The sequence below is a fragment of the Perca fluviatilis genome, chromosome 6, assembly GCF_010015445.1.
Source record: "Perca fluviatilis chromosome 6, GENO_Pfluv_1.0, whole genome shotgun sequence".
Classification (NCBI taxonomy): domain Eukaryota; kingdom Metazoa; phylum Chordata; class Actinopteri; order Perciformes; family Percidae; genus Perca; species Perca fluviatilis.
The window spans coordinates 38737578-38761115 of NC_053117.1; the positions used below are offsets into that span (position 1 = coordinate 38737578).

General features: G+C 42.0%; 1 protein-coding gene across 2 annotated transcripts in view; it reads left to right on the top strand.

Annotated features, from left to right (window-relative positions):
- tcf7l1b (transcription factor 7 like 1b) overlaps positions 1-23538 on the top strand; it is an 89432-nt gene that overhangs the window by 25293 nt on the left and 40601 nt on the right. For both annotated transcript variants that reach the window (XM_039802709.1, XM_039802710.1), the window contains exon 4: positions 20188-20271. In XM_039802709.1, the coding sequence (XP_039658643.1) occupies positions 20188-20271 (84 nt within the window). The remainder of the gene's footprint in view (positions 1-20187; positions 20272-23538) is intronic.

The following is a 23538-nucleotide window of genomic DNA, read 5'->3' on the forward strand; positions in this document are numbered from 1 at the left end:
CAGCGCTATGTTTAACTCCTAATAAGACTGTAGAGACATGCCTATAGGTAGCATGTATACAGCGCTATGTTTAACTACTAATAAGACTGTAGAGACATGCCTATAGGTAGCAGTATACAGTGCTATGTTTAACTCCTAATAAGACTGTAGAGACATGCCTATAGGTAGCGAGTAGTACAGCTATGTTTAACTCCTAATAAGACTGTAGAGACATGCCTATAGGTAGCAGTATACAGCGCTATGTTTAACTCCTAATAAGACTGTAGAGACATGCCTATAGGTAGCAGTATACAGCGCTATGTTTAACTACTAATAAGACTGTAGAGACATGCCTATAGGTAGCAGTATACAGCGCTATGTTTAACTACTAATAAGACTGTAGAGACATGCCTATAGGTAGCAGTATACAGCGCTATGTTTAACTACTAATAAGACTGTAGTGACATGCCTATAGGTAGCAGTATACAGCGCTATGTTTAACTCCTAATAAGACTGTAGAGACATGCCTATAGGTAGCAGTATACAGCGCTATGTTTAACTCCTAATAAGACTGTAGAGACATGCCTATAGGTAGCAGTATACAGCGCTATGTTTAACTACTAATAAGACTGTAGAGACATGCCTATAGGTAGCTGTATACAGCGCTATGTTTAACTCCTAATAAGACTGTAGAGACATGCCTATAGGTAGCAGTATACAGCACTATGTTTAACTACTAATAAGACTGTAGCGACATGCCTATAGGTAGCAGTATACAGCGCTATGTTTAACTCCTAATAAGACTGTAGAGACATGCCTATAGGTAGCAGTATACAGCGCTATGTTTAACTCCTAATAAGACTGTAGAGACATGCCTATAGGTAGCAGTATACTGCGCTATGTTTAACTCCTAATAAGACTGTAGTGACATGTCTATAGGTAGCAGTATACAGCACTATGTTTAACTCCTAATAAGACTGTAGTGACATGTCTATAGGTAGCAGTATACAGCACTATGTTTAACTCCTAATAAGACTGTAGAGACATGCCTATAGGTAGCAGTATACAGCCAGGGTTCTAAATTAGCACCGTTTACCAGCCAAATGCTGGTGAAATATGCAAGTGGCTGGTAGATTTGCTTCACTCACCAGCCAAAAACCCAATGGTAATCTATTGAATGGCTGGTAATATTTGAAAATTCATTAACCATTTGGCTGATAGACGAAAATGTTAATTTTGAAGCCTGTATACAGCGCTATGTTTAACTCCTAATAAGACTGTAGAGACATGTCTATAGGTAGCTGTATACAGCGCTATGTTTAACTCCTAATAAGACTATAGAGACATGCCTATAGGTAGCAGTATACAGCGCTATGTTTAACTCCTAATAAGACTGTAGTGACATGCCTATAGGTAGCAGTATACAGCGCTATGTTTAACTCCTAATAAGACTGTAGAGACATGCCTATAGGTAGCTGTATACAGCGCTATGTTTAACTCCTAATAAGACTGTAGAGACATGCCTATAGGTAGCAGTATACAGCGCTATGTTTAACTCCTAATAAGACTGTAGAGACATGCCTATAGGTAGCTGTATACAGCGCTATGTTTAACTCCTAATAAGACTGTAGTGACATGCCTATAGGTAGCAGTATACAGCGCTATGTTTAACTCCTAATAAGACTGTAGACACATGCCTATAGGTAGCAGTACACCAGCTATGTTTAACTCCTAATAAGACTGTAGAGACATGTCTATAGGTAGCTGTATACAGCTATGTTTAACTCCTAATAAGACTGTAGAGACATGCCTATAGGTAGCAGTATACAGCGCTATGTTTAACTCCTAATAAGACTGTAGACACATGCCTATAGGTAGCAGTATACCGCACGCTATGTTTAACTCCTAATAAGACTGTAGAGACATGTCTATAGGTAGCAGTACACGGCTATGTTTAACTCCCTAATAAGACTGTAGAGACATGCCTATAGGTAGCAGTATACAGCGCTATGTTTAACTCCTAATAAGACTGTAGAGACATGCCTATAGGTAGCAGTATACAGCACTATGTTTAACTCCTAATAAGACTATAGAGACATGCCTATAGGTAGCAGTATACAGCGCTATGTTTAACTCCTAATAAGACTGTAGAGACATGCCTATAGGTAGCAGTATACAGCACTATGTTTAACTCCTAATAAGACTGTAGTGACATGCCTATAGGTAGCAGTATACAGCGCTATGTGTACGACTTCTTCATTTGATTACAACAAAGACAAAAGTGCTTAAAATTGTAGAAAACCACAATGTTGACTACGTGTGATGCACGACGTAGCCATCTTTGAAAGTGAGCTCGGGGTCCTCTGAGTTCAGACGACTTGACGAGTCGTAAATACGACCTCGGGGGCGTTCTTTTTGCAACTTCCGGGTCGTAACTCCGGAAAACGACTCGTAGATCGACTTCGGTGGACAAAAAGAACGCACCATCAGAGGACAAGCAAAAACCTACGACGTTCTCAGGAGATAGACAGTCCCTCGCTTAATGGTTGTACGCCATTGTTTCGCTTTTCAAGAGAGCTGATGACCCAACAACATCCCGCCGGGGGACTCCTTTAAAGGCTACACCTTCTCACTGGGGGATTGGGGAAGTATTCAGATACTAGGGCTGCTCCCTCTTAGTCGATTAGTCGACTAATCGGTCGTTTTGGTCTTAGTCAACTTCGATTTCTGTACTCCATTAGTCATGTTTGATGCTTTTTTTCATGCTGAATGACTTATTTCCAAGAAACGTACGAGCACATCTCTGGTAAACACAAGAATTAAAGTGGTGCTTTAGCGTGACTCTTTGCGGAGAAACTCAGATTTACAGATCTGTCGATTAAATCAACTAATCGATTAGTCGGTACGGTTGAATGAGTGTTAGTCGACTAAGAATTTCTTCAATCGAGCACAGCCCTATCAGATAATAGTACTAATACCACACTGTCAAAATACTCTGTTACAAGTTAAAGTCCTGCACTGAAAATGTTACTTAACCCTCGTGTGGTCTTCTCGTCGGTCATCAACTTGTTGTCCTTAGGGATCATTAGGGATTTAAACTTTTTTGGGGCGCCTTTTTTCCGATGTTTCGAACCCTTTTTTTAAAATTCATGGTCAATAAACCTTATTTATATGACATATCCAATTTTTAAGTTGGAAAAAAAGCAGAAATCATGAATTATTTTGACTAATAGTTAAGATCAGGGGATGTCGAGTGGATCACAGACTTGCTTATCTGTCAAAGTTTAGTCAGGAAACTGTTTAAGATTGTTTTTGGGGCTTTTCTGCCTTTATTTTGATAGGGCAGCTAGGTGAGAAAGGGTAGAGAGAGAGGGGGAAGACATGCAAGAAATCAGGTCGGATTCGAACGCTGGACCTCTGCGTCGAGGCATAAACTTCTCTGCACACGTGCGCCCGCTCTACCAACCCGGCCACGAAAACTGTATTCTTTCCAAACGTTTGAGACGTGTAAGAGGATCCCTGGATTTCCAGCCGAAGCTATCACTGGCTCATGATTTAGCTCTCGGTACTCGGACGCGCAGCGGGATGAAAATGAAACCTGTAGATTGCAGCAGGAATGACTTTTACAAATGTATGAAGGTATGAAAAAGAAAGGGGGAAAAAAAATTGCCGACGTTCCAGACCTCCCCGCGGCACTGCTGACAACACACATAACTAATCCAGGGGAATGTCATGGTAGGAAGTTGTGCGCCTTGTCGCACAACTGTGGAAGTTGTGAAAATGACTTGTGAAAGTATTGTCTTATTCAACGAGATCCCGGGGAACAGACCCAGCTTTAGACGTCAAGTGAGATGGTTTCCAAGTCAACAAAATGCTAAATATTTGTTGTAGTTTGTCTGATTTACGTCTGTTAGAAGTAGAAGAACAAGAGACGTTTTATTCGTGCACGTTCCCCACGTGATGAATAATTTTTTTTGGGACGGTCAGCCTGTGTGTGTGTGTGTGTGTGTGTGTCCCGTGCAAAACGGCGCCGAGGAGGGTTGAATCATACCTGTGGCGTGTGAATACGTCTGCGCGTTTGAGTGGGACAGCGGTGTGTGTGTGTGTGTGTGTGTGTGTGTGTGTGTGTGTGTGTGTGTGTGTGTGGAGAGTGGAGTGAGTGGAGTTAGCGGTGGGGTGATAGCGATGTCAGGTAGTAAAAAGTGAGATGAGGCAGGGCCCGGGGTCTGCGGGGTCTGGAGGTTTGCGCCTGCACTCGGAGAGCAAACACAGGAGGCATCTGCAGGCAGCTGTGTGTGTGTGTGTGTGTGTGTGTGTGTGTGTGTGTGTGTGTGTGTGTGTGTGGTGGGGGTGGGTGGGGGGTGGGTGTGGAGCTGGGTGGTGGTGAAGAGAGGGGGAGGGTGGGGGGGGACTTGCGGAGTGAACACAATCAGCCCTCTGTTTTCATAAGACTTGTGGTATGTGAGAGCAGAAACAAATGTGTTTAATTTAGGCCCTTTTCTCTCTCTCTCTCTCTCTCTCTCTCTCTCTCTCTCTCTCTCTCTCTCTCTCTCTCTCTCTCTCTCTCCTTCTCCACTACACCCACTTATGCCCACCTCCAGGCTTTTCAAAACTGACTTGTCGCCCCTTCAAGATGCCTCACTGACTACGTCTACATGCACATAATTTTCCGTTTTTCTGCCCTTATTCTGTAAAAAGACAATGTTCCCACTAAGCTGTTTACACGGCTAATGAAAGGGAATATTTCACCGATATATTCCCGTTTACATGGCAGCCGCGCAACAATAGGATTATTCTAAAAGGACTTGTCGGAGCGTGTGAGCGCGGCGTCCCTCTTTCATTCCTTCAACCGGCTTCTTGAAAATGTTCGGCGTTGCGATGTGGTATCCCAAAAACCTGTTGATATCCAAGTCTTTCAGGATGTTTTAAAAGTAGCTGTGTTTTCTCCTTTTCCTTTTGCCCGTGCGTCTCTACAGCTGGCAGGAGGCCGTAAAGTGTCCCAAACTGCAGTAAAAACCCCGACTGAGACGCAGACTCTAAATGCGCTGTACACATGTCCAAAGAATTCTTCTAAAACCAGAAAAATACCGCTGTATCCCATATGTCTTGATGAAAAAAAGAAGGTCAATTTGTAAAAAGGCCTTATTCGGGCTATTGAAACGGAATATGTTGTTTACATGACCTGAATCAGATTTGGAATATTCGCCTCTTGCCTGTTTACGGTGTACGGTTAGTGGTGACTGTACACAAACCAACCAGCCGAGATGCATGGCCGAAAGAAAAGAAGGAGAAACACAGCTACTTTTTTTTATTTTTAAGATGAATTTTTGGCCATTTTTAGTTAGGGCTGTGCAATTAATCGAAATGTAATCGGGATTATGATTTCGGCTCCCAGTGATCACAAAAACAGAATAATCGAGAAAAACAAATTATTTAGCTCATTACGTTTTGCAAGTAAACGCTTATTTTCTCTTTTCTGAATGAAAAAATAAAGTTTAAATAGGACAAGTATTGAGGCAAATTTCAGTGGTATGTGTTTTTTTTTTTACTATTGATTTATTTAACTTTCTCCACTATTTTTTAAGTTCAATAATTACATCTTTCCAGAAGTCAACGAGTAATCGTGTTAAATTATCGTGATTTCAATATTGACTGAAATAATCGTGATTATATATTTTTTTCCATAATCAAGCAGCCCTATTTTTAGTCCTTTATTTGACAGGACAGCTGATGAAATGAAAGGGGAGAGAGAGAGAGGGGGATGACATGCAGCAAAGGGCCGCCGGTCGGAGTTGAACCGATGTAGCGCATCTATTGTTTTTAAGCCCTCAACCTGCTATAGGGACTGCAGATGAAAATGAGCCTGTATGGCTAAAATCTGGCGCATTTACACATTGGACCTTGTACTTGTGTTGATTAATGTGCGTTGTCCCTTTTTTAAATAAAGAAATCTTTAAAAAAATAAAATAAAAAAGAACCTGCGGCCGCTGCGTCGAGGAGTAAACCTCTATATATATATATATGGGCGCCTGCTCTTCCAACTGAGCTACCAGGGCGCCCCAAACACAGCTACTTTTAAACATTATCAAAGGCTTTGATATCAACAGATTTTTTTGGATATGCGCACACACCGCTGAAATGAAAGAAGGACGTTGTGTTCGCACGGTCCAACAAGTCCGCCACCGGTTTAAAACTTTGAAAAGAAATCCTACTTGGCACGACTGCATATGAACGGGAATATTAGTGGAATAATAAAAAAGCTTAGTCAGAATATCATCTTTTTCAGAATAAGGGCTGAAAACGGAACATTATGTGCGTTGTAAATGTACCTTGCCTCTCCTGCCGCTGTCAGCTGCACTTAGGAAGTAAAAAATAAATAAAAAAAGAGAGACACAATCAGCCACTGTGCCCTGTCAGGAATAAAACCAACTTTCAGACACACTTTTAGCAGACGTACTCAAATTTGCTCCTTCAGTGGGGGTAAATATTTATCTTCAGTTTCTGGAAAAAGAAGAGAAAAAGATTATTTTTATGTCTTCGCCCAGAGTTTGGAGTGATTGCTGCGCTGTGGTATTTGCCGTGTTCAGGGTGAGGGGTGCATGCTGGATTATTGCCTCCTAAATGCCTTGGCAGGAAACGCTGCATTATATTGCTAACCCATGCTGTCTCCAGTCAGTTTGTGTTTGGTCATAAATGAAAAATTCAGGTCTCACTAGTGTGTCATTGGCGTAGACGCGGGCGCACACACACACACACACACACACACACACACACACACACACACACACACACACACACACACACACACACACACACACACACACACACTTCATTTCTAAGTCAGTCTTTACTGTAAACATCGAGCCGACCAGCGGTGGAGGAAGTATTCAGATCCTTTACTTAAGTAAAAGAACTAATACCACACTGTAACAATACTCTGTTAGAAGTAAAATGTTACTTAAGTGAATTTGTGTAAGTATCATCAGGAAAATGTACTGTAGACACACACAGACACACACACACACACAGACACAGGCACACACACACAGACACACACAGACGCACACACACACACCACACACACACACACACACACACACACACACACACACACACTAACATTGCATTCAATATGTAACTTAAGTAAAAGTCTGTAAGTATCATCAGGAAAATGTACTTAAAGTATTAAAAGTAAAACATCCTCCCATTGTAGAAAGAGTAAAGGATCCAACCAGCTGTGTGTTTAAAGGTCTCATCATCTCAGCTGGAGACTTGTAGCCGTTATATTGTCGGCTAGTTTACTTTAGAATACAACATCTGATTTTATAAACTACATGTGTTTTGTGTGCAGGAATCTGAATGTGTAAAGTAACTAGTAACTAAAGCTGTAACAGATGAATGTAGCGGAGTAACTAAAGTAACTAGTAACTAAAGCTGTAACAGATGAATGTAGCGGAGTAACTAAAGTAACTAGTAACTAAAGCTGTAATAGATGAATGTAGCAGAGTAACTAAAATAACTAGTAACTAAAGCTGTAACAGATGAATGTAGCAGAGTAACTAAAGTAACTAGTAACTAAAGCTGTAACAGATGAATGTAGCGGAGTAACTAAAGTAACTGGTAACTACAGCTGTAACAGATGAATGTAGCAGAGTAACTAAAGTAACTAGTAACTAAAGCTGTAACAGATGAATGTAGCAGAGTAACTAAAGTAACTAGTAACTAAAGCTGTAACTGATGAATGTAGCGGAGTAACTAAAGTAACTAGTAACTAAAGCTGTAACAGATGAATGTAGCGGAGTAAAAAGAACAATATTTCTCTCTGAGATGTAACAGAATAGAAGTAGAAAGTGGCATGAAAAGAAAAGACTCAAGTGAAGTACACGTACCTCAACATTTAGACTTAAGTACAGTACTTGAGTAAATGTACTTAGTTACATTCCCCCGCTGCAGCCGACCACTGGGAACCACCGCGTGCTCTGGAGTTAATTATACCGATGTTTACGGCTGTGAGTTTCAATGAAAACGAGGCGACTCCCCAAACAATAAAAAGTCGTGTTCCTGTGCGTTTCGGACAAACAACGCCACAGGACACGGGGGGGGGGGAAAGGACGACACCTTTGACATTTTGGGGGTGTAGCCCGTCCTGACATCAGATCACGTTGACATTACACGGAGCAGTCTGTGACAATAGAAAGCAGATCTCTCCCAGGTACGGAAAACCACATAACGGACTGCACATAATTGACTTGAATAGCTTCGCACCCTCCTCTCCATCTTTATGGGATGGCCTTGCTCTCACCAGATGCGTAATTATTTTCTTGTGTGTCTAATTATACAGTGAGTTTTTTTTTTTTATATGGCCTGCTGTTTGTGCTGCTCTGTAACAGAATTACTCACTTGTTCCTAAGTTTAACCCCAGCGAGACTGAACGCTTCCTTTAACCCGTTCTGTATCAGAAATAACATGGATGGGTCCACGCAATGTTCCTCGCAGGTAAAACAAATGAGAACTTTCCTTTTTTTAGTGGCATTTTAGAGCTTTACTTTTGAGAGGACAGCTTAGACATGAAGGGGGAGGGAGAGAGGGGGAATGACATGCAGCAAAGTGACTTAAACGTTAAAAAAGTGACAAACATTGAGAAATGTGACTTAAAACACTGGAAAATGTGACTTAAACGTTGATTAAATCGACACAAAAATTGGAAAATGTGACTAAAACTGTGAAAATTAGACTAAAACGTTGGAAAATGTGACAAAATTATTGAAAAAAGTGGCTAAAACGTTGAAAAATTTGACTAAATTATTGAAAAAAGTGGCTAAAACGTTGAAAAATGTGACTAAATTATTGAAAAAAGTGGCTAAAACGTTTGAAAAATGTGACTCAAAGATTGAAAAATTTGACTAAATTATTAAAAAAGTGGCTAAAATGTTGAAAGTGACTAAAATGTTAACAAATTTGACTAACACATTGAAAAAGGTGACTACAACGTTAAAAAAATTGACTAAAACATTGGAAAATGTTGACTTAAATGTTGATAAATGTGATTTAAACGTTGATAAATGTGACTAAAACGAAAATTTTCAGCAGTTTAAAATTTTTGACAAGTTGTTAGACAACACAAAGGGTTAAACTACGTCTGATTCAAAGTAGCTGGATGTCAACGAGACGGATTTAGAACAATGGCGACTTCATTCAAAGACTCGAGTTAGGTTTAAAAGCTGTGGATCCGGGAAGCAATAACTCAGGAATCATGTCATCATGCAACGGGAAGAAGAAAAAACAAAAACCCCTGATACAAAATAATTGCTTGAGTTGCAAAAAAATGCAAACTCCTGCTGAAGTGGCAGCTCGCTCGCTGGGACCGAATGCTTAAGAATCTGTTTGTTTTGGCCTTGTTTTCTCTACATGCTGCTTTATGACTCAAACGGCAGTAAAATCACTCCCAGGACTCTTAAATAAACCCAGTTTAGTAGCCAGTTTGGACAGAATAGGCATGAGGACACAGTCTCTGACACCGTTGCTTGTTGACTTTTTAGGAGTTGAATATTAAAACGTGGCGCAATAAACGCATCGGGAAAAGCTGCGACGTACCTCGAAATACACTCTTAAACGTCAGTTAAAACCAAACGATTTTGATTCCTTTTTTTATTCAACTCAACTTTCAATTTGTTGGAAATGGTTTCCTTTTTTCAATTTGTTTAATTGCAGAACTGAGTACACTTTAATATCGGATTATTTATCGCAGGTAATATCGTGAATGGCGATATTCGGCAACGTTATCGCATATCGCATAATGTGCTCATATCGTGCAGCCCTACTTTATATGCAGCTCAACCTTTTTTATTTTGGATTTCCTAATACATAACCCACACAGACAGTTTCTTCTTAAAGCGATAGTGTGTAGTTTCTGTCGCACCCATGAGGAATTCTAAGTAACAATGCTGTCGGCGCGTCCACGCGATACAAGCCTTCTGTGATTGCGCAACCTGTGTAGATCTGATAGTCTTAACTAGCTTTGTAACAACTCATCTGGCAATGGCTTGAATGTAACGGACGTTCTTTAATATCAAAAAGTTATGCAGTAATGCCGTAAGTGTAGGGCTGGGCGATATGGAGAAAATCAGATATCACGATATTTGTGACCAAATATCTCGATATCGCTATTGCGGCGATATTCTAGGGTTGACAATTGGTGCTTTAACAAAATATCTTATAAATAATCATCAGTAATGTGGAGATAATGACTAATTGGGGAAAAGGCAAATAATAGAACAGCTAGAACAGTCTGGTGAGTTCAGAAAAGTACATCACTTTACTGTAACGCAGCCTTTAAAACCAGGAAAAGACAAAACTTATGTCATATCACGATATTACGATATCCAAAATCTAAGACGATATCTAGTCTCATATCACGATATCGATATAATATCAATATATTGCCCAGCCATACTTAAGTGTCCTCTAAACTCTAGGGCTGCTTCCTCTGAGTCGACTAATCGGCCGTTTTGCTCTCAGTCGACTAACATTTCTTTAAGCGTTAAGTCATATTTTTATGCTTTTTTTTTTTCTCGTGCTGATTGACTTATTTTCAAGTAACTTACGAGCACGTCTCTGGTAAACACAAGATTTAAAGCGATGCTTTTGCGTGATTCTTCGTGCAACCATCTTGGAAATCTTGGAAAGTCCCTGTCGCTTAATGGATTAGTTGTTTGGTCCATAACGTGTCAGAAGAAGGTCTAACAAAAAGTGTGTGTTTCCCAGGCTCCTTGGTCTACTCTATGATTAGATCTGTTTCCCCCCCCCCCCCCCCTAATGTAGCTACTCAAAATTTGAGGTAAATGAGTCACATTTGGTTGTGGGGGAGGGGTTGGTATAAAGCCATGGAAATGGATGAGGGATTATGTGGAGCTGCCATCCCAACTAGGGCTGCAGCTATCGATTGTTTTCATTGTCAATTAATCGGTCGATTATTTTCTAGATTAAGCAATTAGATGTTTGGTCTGTAAAATGTCAGAAAATGGTAAAAAGAAAAGAGTCGATCAGTGTTTCCCAAAGCCCAAGATGAAGTCCTCAAATGTCTCGTTTTGTCCCCAACTCAAAGATCTTCAGTTTACTGTCACAGAGGAGAGAAGACACTAGAACAATATTCACATGGATTTATTTTTGGGCATTTTTCTGCCTTTATTGGATAGGAAAGCTGAGATATGAAAGAGGAGAGAGAGGGGGTGGGGGGGGGGGGGAGACATGCAGGAAAACCGTTGCAGGTCGGACTCTGGACCCTGGACCTTCTGCGTCGAGGAATAAACCTCTGCATATGTGCGCCCCCCTCTACCAACTGAGCTAACCGGCCACATACTAGAACATATTCACATTTAACAAGCTGCAATCACAGAAGTTAGACTTTTTCTTCACCCAAAAAAAACGACTCAAACCAAATAATCGATTTATCAAAGTAGTTGGCGATTGTTTTAAAAGTCGACAACAAATTGAATAATCGGCCGTTTCAGAACAATTACCCAAGTTTCCACTGGAGAAATAAAGTTTCTAAACGCAAACCTTAAGACAGTTTAATGACCTCATTGTGAACCTGAGGCCTGTAACTTTATAATCGCACTCTTGACATGAGTGAAAATGAGCTTTTCGGGTTATAATAAGAAGAGGCAAATGTTGCAAAGCGACCAGTTGATTCATCTCCGCTGCTCTGCTCCATATAGACGTGAACGGAGCCGCGGGCAGAGTGCGTAACCATCTTGGAAACGTTGGAAAAACCTTGCGTCTGTGTTGTCGGGACCTCCCTGGCGCTGCCTCCCCTCTTCACTCTCCTCTCTCCCTCTTTGCACTAATAGTTCTTTTGTGTACAAGAGCATGTTGAGAGGCCAATGAGCCTGGCCTTAATAGGCCATGTTGCCATAGAAACCACAGCACTCTGGATGTCTGACCTTTGACCCAGTTTTCTTTTTTTTCTTCTTTTTTTTTTTTAAACCGGGCTGTGAATAAGAGCGCAGGGAGACCAACCGGGTCACAATGGAGGCCCCGGCGAATGGAGGGAGTGGCCCTGTCATAGTCACTTAACTTCATTCCTCTATGGACTAATGGACACTTCAAATGTGCTCGCCATTAGCAGGATGCTATCTCCACTCAGGCTGCTCGGGGTTAATATAACGCAAAGAGACTCGGCTGTATGTGTAACTCAAGTGAAGAGCGGGGAAAACGGACGAATGTAGCCGGGCTGCCACTTCTTAACGGTTAGTCGACCAATCGGTGGCCTCGGTCTTAGTCGACTACGATTGCTTGAGTCGAGAAGTCTTTTTTTTTTTAAATGCTTTTTAATGCTGAGTGATTTGTTTCCATTAAAGTTCTGACTTTAGATTTCCAAAGTAGAGCTGGGCAATATTTCAATATTATATCGATATATCGTGATATGAGACTAGATATCGTCTTAGATTTTGGATATCGTAATATCTTAATATGACATAAGTGTCTTTTCCTGGTTTTAAAGGCTGCTTTACAGTAAAGTGATGTCATTTTCTGAACTTACCAGACTGTTGTAACTGTTCTATTATTTGCTTTTACCCACTTAGTCATTATATCCACATTACTGGTGATTATTTATCAAAAATCTCATTGTGTAAATATTTTGTGAAAGCACCAATAGTCAACTCTACAATATTGTTGCGGTATCGATATTGAGGTATTTGGTCAAAAATATCGTGATATTTGAGTTTCTCCATATCGCCCAGCATGAGAGGAACCAAGGAGAGCGATTAGTCGACTTATCGGAAGATTTTGGTCTCAGTCGACTAAGATTTCTTGAGTCGATTAGTAATTTTTTTTTTATCCTTTTTTTTTTTATCCTGAATGACTTGTTTCCAAGAAACCTTTGATCAACATATCTGGTAAACACAAGATTTCAAGTGTTTTCTTCTTGTGTGTTTTTACAGATCTGTCGATTAAATCAACGTATGGATTAGTCGACAAAATCATATGAGTGTTAACCCTCGTGTTGTCATTTTCTGAACTTTTTAGACGTACTTACTTATTGGCAGACTGTCCTCGCAGTTCTACTATTTGCCTTTACCCCACTTAGTCATTATATCCACATTATTGGTGATTACTTATCACAGATCTCATTTTGTAAATATTTTGTGAAAGCACCAGTAGTCTCCTCCAATATCATCGCAATAGCGATATCGAAGGTATTTGGTCAACAATGTCGAGGTGTTTGATTTTCTCCATATCACCTCTGTGATTTATTTCCAAGAAACTTCTGAGCACATTTTTTGGACAACACAAAATTTAAAGTGTGGCTTTTTTGCATGATTCTTTGCGGAGGAACTCAGTTTTACAGATTTGTCGACATGTGTTAAATCAACGTATCGACTAGTCGACAAAATCGGACTAAATATTTCTTTAGTAGACGAAGGCCCTGAAGCGTAGGTGCCCGACGTGACTGATTTCAGCATCTAAAGACAGACAGAAGAAAAACAATAAAACAAAGTCTGTACAAGTTACACCCTCCCTGAATATATATTTGTCCTTTTTATCTCTTTGTACCTTCCTTTAAAATAGCTTTAATTAATAACTTCCTCCCTGACTAATCTACTTACTTCACAGTGAACCGGATAATGGGACATGGTCCCCATTCAGAAAAAATTTGCAGTGGCCCAGCAGTGCATTGTGGGTCTGAGCGGCTGAGCCGCTTGTCGTTTCCCCATCAATTACACACTAATTAGCACAATGGCCGCCGTGGTTTGCTTAAGAATTGTTGCTGTAATTGCCTCTAATGTTGGCCAACAATGAGCCTTAATGCAAACTCTGCAGCCAGGCGGGGGCTACTTATCACAATGTCTTTGTCCCCCCAAAAAAGCTTTTAATTGTGTTCGGTGCATAGATCAGGTTGAGGTGTCAATGGGCCCCCGCGTGGGCAGGTGATATCAGCAGAGCAAACCAGGGAGGGACAGTCGAGCGGGGGGCCTGACGGGGCCCATTGTCTGAAAGTTGCTGCTCATACGGGGCAGGGGACGGTAATTAACACCTCAGCCAAACAGCAAGCTGTGCGGCCCATTTGTTTTCTGTTGGGGGGGGGGTGAAAGAAAACAATGGGGAGGGGCTCTCCACACAGTAGGTGATTGACATTATCTGCCGGAGCGATCCGCCGAGGCATTCCTGCCGCTCGGCTATTCAACACGAGCCAGGAGAAGCCGTTTGACGAGCGTCTGAGCTGCCGCTCCGTGGCCTACATAAGCTCTCCTTTATTACTGGCTCTAGGTCTTTGACTTTGTCTGCTCTTGACTTCTTGAGTTAATGCAATTCAGCATAAGACGCAATAACATTTAGATAATGTTTAAGATTATAATAGGGCTGCAACGATTATTATTTTTTTTTAAAGTTGATTAATCCGTGGGTTCATTTCTGGATGAATGGATGAGTTGTCTGGTCTCTAAAATGTCAGAAAATGGTGAAAAATGTGGATCAGTGTTTCCCAAGATGACCTCAAATGTCTCGTTTTGTCCCCAACCCAAAGATATTCAGTTTACTGTCACAGAGGAGAGAAGAAACTAGTAGTTGTCAACTATTAAATTAATTGCCAACTATTTCGGTAATCGATTAATTGGTTTAAGTAATTTTTTATGAAAAAAAAGTGAAAGATTCGTGGCCGGGTTGGTTCAGTGGGTAGAGCAGGCGCACATATACTGAGAGGTTTATGCCTCAGCGCAGAGGTCCAGGGTTCGAATCTGACCTGTGATGATTTCCTGCATTTCTTCCCCCCCCCCCCTCTCTCTCTCTCTCTCTCTCTCTCTCTCTCTCTCTCCCCTTTCTCACCTAGCTGTCCTGTCAAATTAAAGGCAGAAAAGCCCCAAAAAATGCATGCTTCTAGTGTCTTCTCTCCTCTGTGACAGTAAACTGACTATCTTTGAGTTGTGGACAAAACGAGACATTTGAGGACGTCATCTTGGGCTTTTTTTGGGGAAACCGATCAAACAACTAATCGATTAATTGAGAAAATAACCGACCGATTAATCGACAATGATAATTATCGTTAGTTGCAGCTCTAGTTGTTGCGCATATCTGCTGTTTTCTAGAATCAAGAAATATTTTATGCACATTATATATGACTGGAAGTACAATTCTACATTGATATTATTTCTGAGTTTACTTCGCCCTGGAGTCGACAGACAGCAGCTAGCAAAGTTTTGGATTTTTTTTTTTCTTCTTCTCGCCGTCTCTTTGGCAGAGTTTCTGACTTAGTTTGACAGCAAAATGTCCAGACATCTGCCTCTCCTCGGCGCTCTGATGTTGGCCTGCAGTATGGCACCACACACACTTCAGAGATGACAAAGACTCTTGGCTGGGCTTTCCGTTCGCTCTGTGAGAGCGATGTAACAATTAGAACCCAGCTCTGGCAGGCCACAGGCCCCAGAGCATATGTTGCATTCTCTGTGTTCAAAAAACCAAAGTGCTCCAGTGTAGCCCTTTTTGGAAAATTTCGGTGGCATCACTGCCACCTTTGTCGCATCTGGGTCCTGTAAAAGTAGCACATTCTACTGATGTCTATTCTGAGTGTTGGAGGCAGCAGGGAAAGCTGGAAGACAATTAGAGAAAGCTGTGAAAATGGATCAGCTAAACTTCCCTTTGGTTGCTCGTTTCTTTCAGTAGTCCGTCCGAGTCGGTTTACCCAAAGCTTCCAGCTCCCGTTGCTATGTGCCCCGACCATATGTCTGTATTTGTTTCTAAATAAAATAAGGGCATGTGGAAAGCATCTCTTAATGTTCTGCAGTTACATTGAGTAGGTTAACACGCACACTTATTCTGAATTTGATACAGGTCACTTAAACTGCATACTCTGTTTGGATATTCAGAATAAGGCCTTTTTTTACCCCAAATATAGCATTTTCAGATTACATAATATGATATTACATAGAATATGATATATATACCTATATAATACACATATATATACCTATATAATACACATATATATATATATATATATATATATATATATATATATATATATATATATATATATATAGGTATTCTTTGGACATGTATACAGCGCATTCAGAATCTGTGTCTCAATCAGGGGTTTTTACTGCAGTTTGTGACAGTTTACGGCCTACGGTCAGCTCTGTGCGTTGCTACGGTTGTCGGAGACAAACCAACCAGCCGACAGCGTGCAGGGCTGCGGTAGAGATGCACGGACGAAAGAAAAGAAGGAGAAACGCAGCCGCTTTTAAACGTCTTGAAAGACTTGGATACCAACAGGTTTTGGGATATCCTCACACATCGCTACACTGACCTTTTTAAAGAAAGAGGGTTGAAGTGATCAAAGAGGGACGCTGTGTTCCACAGTCCACCACTGGTGCAAAACTATGAAATAATCCTATTTAACACCGCTTCATATAAACGGGAATATTAGGGGAATAGTCTTTTTTTATCAGCCGTGTAAACAGCTTAGACGGAATATTGTCTTTTTCGGGATAAGGGCAAAAAAAACCAGAATATTACATGCATCATTGTGTCATTGGCTCTCCTGCCGCTGTCAGCTGCTCTTAGGAAGTCAATCAGCCACTGTGCCCTGTCAGCAAAAAAAAAAATAACCTACAACTTTCAGACCCACTTCTAGCAGACGTACTCAAAGTGACTCTTGATCTGCAGTTTCTGGAAGAAGAAGAAGAGAAAAAGATCAGACGTAGTCGCCGTTATTTAACGTATCTCCTGTTTCAATCTTTTGCAAACGTTTAATATCACTTCGTCATAACTGTTTGAGTCATCCACTGTAAGTGCCGCCTCTGTCGTAACTTTTCTTTTTCTTACACCTCCCTCGGGTCGGGTTGTCTCCCCTGCAACAGTGAGAAAGTTTTTCGCTCAGCAGCACGGCCCACGATTCCTCGCCTTTTGTTTCCTGAAACAACTCCTAGACCCAAACACCCTCCCTCTCTCTCTCTCTCTCTCTCTCTCTCTCTCTCTCTCTCTCTCTCTCTCTCCTGTGTTAGTGAGTGTGGTGTGCTGCTACCGTAGTCTGGACTAGAGCTAATGTGACAGCGTGCGGCTGAATGTTCCGGCGAGTGTGCGAAACAGTTGCTCCATAGGGCAACGCTGGCAATTAAAAGAAAAGTAGGCGCCTCCAAAACCCCCCAAAAAAGTGCCCAGGGGGCATGTTCCCTCGGTCCTGGCAGAAGCTGTCAAAATAAAGGATGGATTTGGGCGGGAGGGAGGTGGGTGGAGAGCCGGTGGCGGGCACGGCCCGGGCAAGACCCAAACGCTCACAATAGCGCTGGTTTCATTTGTGGAAGGACTCATGATTGACATAGATTAGACAGAGAGAGAGAGAGAGAGAGAGAGAGAAAAACCTGCATTGTTTTTGGATTTTTCTCTCTCTCCGGAGAGCAGCATTCATTAGGCGCCGTGCACACAGCAGAGTAAAGTTTCAACGTGGGAGCTAGCAGCCTCTAAAGGCAACCGGCTCCTGACAGTTGTATGGACCAGGGCCCATTAGCTGGGAACCTACGATTCAGCCTGGAGCAGTATAGTAGAAAATGAAGAGGGCTGATGTCAACTCCAAGAATTTCCCCCTCTTTTTTTTTTTTTTTTTTGAAAGGGAAAAAGGGTCCCCCCACACTCCCCACACCCCACACCCCACCTCCTGCCTCGGTTCTCTGTTGGACCCCAGCTGTCAGGAAACAATACCCTCTGCCTGCTCCGACAAACTCATTCCTGAAAATGTTTTTTTTTCTCTCCCTCCTCCCTCCCCCCCACCCCCACCGCCCCCCACCCCCTGCTATAATGTCTTTTCCATTTTTAACCCGCACAGCCATCCAAGCTTCCTTCCTCCTTACAACCCCCCCCCGGTGATGAATGAAGTTTTCTTTTTAAATCCGATCGTGAATACACGACTACTCCAGTTTTGCTTGTTTGTCGTCATTTCTCTTTTACTACTTTTGGTCATTTAAAAAAATAATAATAAATAAACGACGCGATTTCTCTCTTCGTCTTTTTTTTCCCCTCTTCCTCTCCATCCATCAGATGTTTGCTATGGCCGGACGTCACACTGTTTGGGCATAGGAATTCGCGAGCGCAAAAGCTATGTAAATAATAAGGCCTGTGTACATTGTAGAATAATAACAGAGGATGCACGGGGAGATTGTGTAATCACCACTTAACAGACCGAATGTATAACCCCATAGTACGCTTGTCATTTTCACGGACCTGTATGAGCAAAAAAAAAAACATAGCCTAACCTATCAAATAAAAGCCCTTTTTAATTCATTTCAAATTGTACCAGAGAGAAAAAAAAATCCACATGCATGACAAGCTGCCGTGTCCGGTATGTAAACTGATTCACAAACCAGATGGTTGAGCCGTGCTTTCCGAGCTCGGGCTCCATGCTTTCTCCACTGCTGGAGGAGAAAAAAAAAAAATGTAAAAAAGAAAAAGAAGCTTGTTGCACGAGGCAATAAATCACAAAAAGACACAGCGGTGACACGGCGGCGAAGGGATGGGCAGCGGCGAAACGGTCGTTTGGAAATCTCTGTGACGTGTGTGTGAGAGGGGGAAAAAAAAAAAGAGGGAAAGCAAACGCTTACACAAGCCCTGTATGATAACTTTGATACATGTGTGAAAAACCATTGACGCCAAAAAAGGAGGAGGGCCTGTGTGTCCGAGGGTTCAAAAGGCCAAAGCGATGTTAGCGCCGAGTCCGCGGCCCCAACCTCTGTAAACGCGGCTTCCTTCCGGCTGTCTCTTCCCACCTCCGGCTCAGCGACGGGGCGCCCACAGCTGGCCCCTTGGTTTTTTTTTTTTGGGTCTTTTTTTTTTCCTTGACAAACGGCAATTTCACAGTCCTCCAGCAGTCCGTTGTGTTCACATGGCTCTCCGCCCTCTCCCACCGTGCCAGAACCTGGCTCTGTCTGACTCCAGCAGCTACAGGTGTCTGCCCGAGATCTCTGCGGGGCCCCACACCCAGTCATAACACTTTTACACGCTTCAGTCCCTACGGTTTATATAATAATAAAAATAATAATAATAATAATAAACTTTATTTCTAGAGCACTTTTCTTAACAAGGTTACACAGTGCTTTCCAGAAACCCAGCAAATTAAACAAGAGCAACACAGCCAACAACAATGAAGCACCATCTACTGTATGTGTGTGTGTATACATGTAAATAGATGTGTGTGTGTGTGTGTGTGTGTGTGTGTGTGTGTGTGTGTGTGTGTGTGTGTGTATGTATATATATATATATATATGCCTGTAAATGTACACAGACATACATTAAATGGGCAAGGCAGGGCAGGATGATAAAACCCAACAGTGTATTAAATATTCATAAATGCTTTCCTATAAAAGTAAGTTTTAAGAAGGGATTTAAAGGTGCTGTAGGTAGGATTGGGAAGATCCAGGACTTAGCCAAAACATGTGAACAATTTCTCAGTCCCTCCCCCCTTTCCGCTAAAGCCCAAAACTGTCTCCTACAAGGGAGAATGAATGCGTGTGCATGAGCAGTGATTGACACGCAGTTAGACACGCCCCTCTTGCCCTGATTGGTGCATCTGAACAGGGAGCTGTGGGTTTTTGCAAATCACACTACAGGCTGTAGGTGGTGCCAGTTTATTTATTTTTTTATTACCTGCTTCATGTAGTTCTACTGGAACATAGGGTCAGTTTCAGCTAATATGACAGAAAGGTAGTTTTAGAAGTCTTACCTACTGCACCTTTAAATTATCCTAATGATGTGGCGGTTTAGTAACAATAAATACCTTTTCCCTGCAACATAGAGCCTTAGATTATGCGTTTTGGTTTCTATACTGTCTGTTTTTGAATGCATTTCATCAAATCTTGTATGTTTTTGATGTTTTTGGTTACTGTGTATTCAGGGCTGCAACTAGCGGTCATTTTCATTGTAGATTGTAGATTATTTTCTCAATTAATGGATTAGTCGTCCTCAAATGTCTTGTCTTGTCCACAACTCCGAGACGTTCAGCTCGCTGTCACAGAGGAGAGAAGACTAGAGGATATTCACATTCAGCAAGCTGACGTCAGAGCTTTCTGTCATAGAAAATGACTCAAACGGATACATCGGTTATCAAAATAGTTGGTGCTAAATCCATTAGTTGGCAACTAATGGCTTCGTCTTTGCAGCTCTTCTGTGTATGTTTACGTGTTGTTTATTTCGGCTCCTTTTCTGTCTCTCCCCCCCCCGCAGTACCTGCAGATGAAATGGCCTCTCTTGGACGTCCCTGGATCGGCAGGACTAAAAGACTCCCGTTCTCCAACGCCGGGGCATTTAGTAAGTGGACACTCGAAAACAAAACTCCAATGGATTGAATTAATGACAAGATGAAGCTAAAAAAAATAAATAAAATAAGATTGTGAAGTCAAACCTGAGAAAGGGTGTTTGACAAAAGAGCAACACGGCCGGTTGGAGGGAGGGAACCCATTTCCAATTTCCACATCAACATTTCACACACAAATAACCTGTGTGTGAACACAAGCACTGTCACTCGCCTTATTTCTTGGCACTAATTAGCTTTTTCCACCAGGACATTAACCTAATTATCAAACAAATCACGTCAACTTATTGGGGGGGGGAAATCAATTCACAGCCAACCATACGCGCACAGTAAATGCTTTAATTACACAGTCACCGTAATGTGGTTTATTTTCACAATAATGAAGTTATAGTGTGCATGTAAATCTGCTGGTTCCCATCCATCCACGGTTAGTCCCCCCCCCCCCTTTAGCGCCCGCAGGTCTGTCTGTCTTTACCACGATCGCTCCCATCTCCACCATAAATCTCTCAACTTTCCAACCTCTTAGCCATTCTTGAACCTTCCCACACAGGTGTGAACTAGTCATCCCGGTGTCTCACTCGGGTTAGACAATGCGGGGCCTCGGCAGGCCTGTTTGCTCTGTGGCTTTTTCGCTGAGGGATGGGTGTGTTTGGGAATTGAAAAACATTTTTAGATAACACGAGCATCTGTCTGGCATCTCACCTGCCTGATTGTATCAGGGCGTTTCCTAAGTTCATGTAAGTCCTCACATATCCTGGCTAGACGTGCCTGCTGAGGCTGCAGCTACACTTTTTTGGGACTTTAGCTTATGGTGTTTTTCCATCACATGGTACCTGCTCGACTCGCCTCCTTTTTTGGTTTTCCATTACGAAAAAAAAAGTCCCCGGTACCTGCTAACGGGTACTTTTTTTAGTACCATCTCAGTCGAGGTTCCAAGCGAGCTGAGGCGACACCAAAAGGTGACGTGAAAGCGACAGAGCGGGCGGTGTCCTGAACAAACCCGCCATTTTTAAATAGTTTAGCCAGCTGTGTTTTTATTTTATTTTATTTTTTTGCTGCCTCCAGCTTCATTTGAAACTAAATGTGTCAGTTTACTGCGGCACCGCTATGACGACCAGCCACGCTGAGGCGGTACTAAAATCTGCAACGGAGGCGAGTAGAGTTGAGGCGAGTCGAGCACGTACCGTGTAATGGAAAAATGCCATTATTCCCCGTATCCCCCAGAGTTAGACAAGTCCATACATACCCTTCTCATCTCCGTGCGTGTCCTAACTCTGTCTGACGCACCCACCGCTAGCCTAGCTTAGCACAGATCCTGGAGGTAACCAGCTCCAGCTAGCCTAGCTTAGCACAGATCCTGGAGGTAACCGGCTCCAGCTAGCCTAGCTTAGCACAGATCCTGGAGGTAACCAGCTCCATCTAGCCTAGCTTAGCACAGATCCTGGAGGTAACCAGCTCCATCTAGCCTACTGCTCCCAATAAGTGACAAAATAACACCAACATGTTCCTATTTCCATGTTGTGATTTGTATAGTCACAGCGTGTACAAATAACAAGGTCACATGACACACAGCCATCTTCTAACCCTATACATACTGGGAACTATATTCTCAGAAAGGCGAAGTACTGCTACTTCTGCTACTTGGGCGGAGGGATTATTACTCCAACTCTGAGCGAACTCCAGGCGAACTCTCCGCTCCTCACCCCGGGGCTTCTCAGGTGCTGCCAGCAAAATATATGCATTTCTCTATTTATTCTGACCGCATTTCGTCCCTAAGGCCAAGAATCCTTCCAGCATTGTGTTACTTTTCTATATTCTAAGTAGCTCTGTTGCAGAAAAGACTGCGGAGACAGAGCAACACCTAGGTGGAACTGTTACTGAAAGTAATGCGGGACTACAATGCAATAAAGGTGGAGGAAAACGCAGATTGAGAGTCTGTGAAAAATAAGCCATCGATAGTCAGTCCAGGACGTTGCAGCGTCTCCGTTTTAGGGGCTCAAAGGCCGGAGCAGTGTGGACGCCAGGCGTGAACGTAGCAAAAAGATGTTCATTTTTAAGACCAAAACGTAGCAGTGCAGACGTAGACTGAGTTTGTGGCTGATTCCCTGGATCCCGCGATCTCAGCGACGCACATGACAAAGTCCTCATTGAGCGCGACCCCATTGTCGAATGGGGAATAGCTGTGTTTGCTGAGGACTGACTTTAGTCTCAATAGAAACCAATCCAATCCATTTTTAATAGAATAAACGCTGACCTGTCTGTGACCCCCGTTGGCACACAGCAGCTGCTGTGTGACGTTCGGTTGCAGCAAACTCGCTCAAATTAGTTTAGTTTAGCCAGACAATGTGTAACATTATGAAGTCTGTGACTCCACGACGCAGGGAGACGGGATGAAGAGAACACGTCAAAACAATGAGTGGGATAATAGCAGTTGGATTTAAAGGAAATGAAAGCACATTGACTGAGTTTGAGTTCCCTGTTTTTTCGGATTGTTTCTGCTCTGTCCTTCGGCGGTTGCCGTTACTCTTCATGTGGCTCTGTGTTGGTGCTTTTCTTTTTTTGTTTGGCCTTCGTCTCTTTGAGCGTCATTAAAGCTATTAAAAAAACAACAACCTCAATGCAGAAAGAAACATTGTAGAAGACGGAGAATGTGAGGGATCCAACTGTGCGCTGTAAGAAATGTTACTCACATTGTCAGAATAATAAGTAGCCTTCACTTTTGTGTGCTTACACATGTACTTTTCTTCAAGTTAGTTTTTTTTGAATGGCTGCATGTAAATGTTATTCAATTGAATGCGTTTTATATCTGCACATAGGAACTTATAAATGCCTATACAGGCTCTATATGTTAGCATGGGTAGAAGCTTCTTTGTATCTTGGCTTTATTCAATTAAAGACGATACTTTAATGCTTTTTAATATGTTCATTTTAATACTGCAACTTAGATTATTTCATATATCTATATATTTCATGATTTCATAATGCGTAAGTGCTTGAAAACCAAACAAATATGCTCACCACACATCAGCTAAATACTGTCGTTTATTGTAATTAAACCTACATGTAATGGCCGGTGTTCAAGTCAGTTGTTTGGTCTCTAAAATGTCAGAAAATGTGGATCAATGTTTCCCAAAAAGCCCAAGACGACGTCCTCAAATGTCTCGTTTTGTCCCCAACTCAAAGATATTCAGTTTACTGTCCCAGAGGAGAGAAGAAACTAGAACAATATTCACATTTAACAAGCTGGAACCAGAGAATTTTAT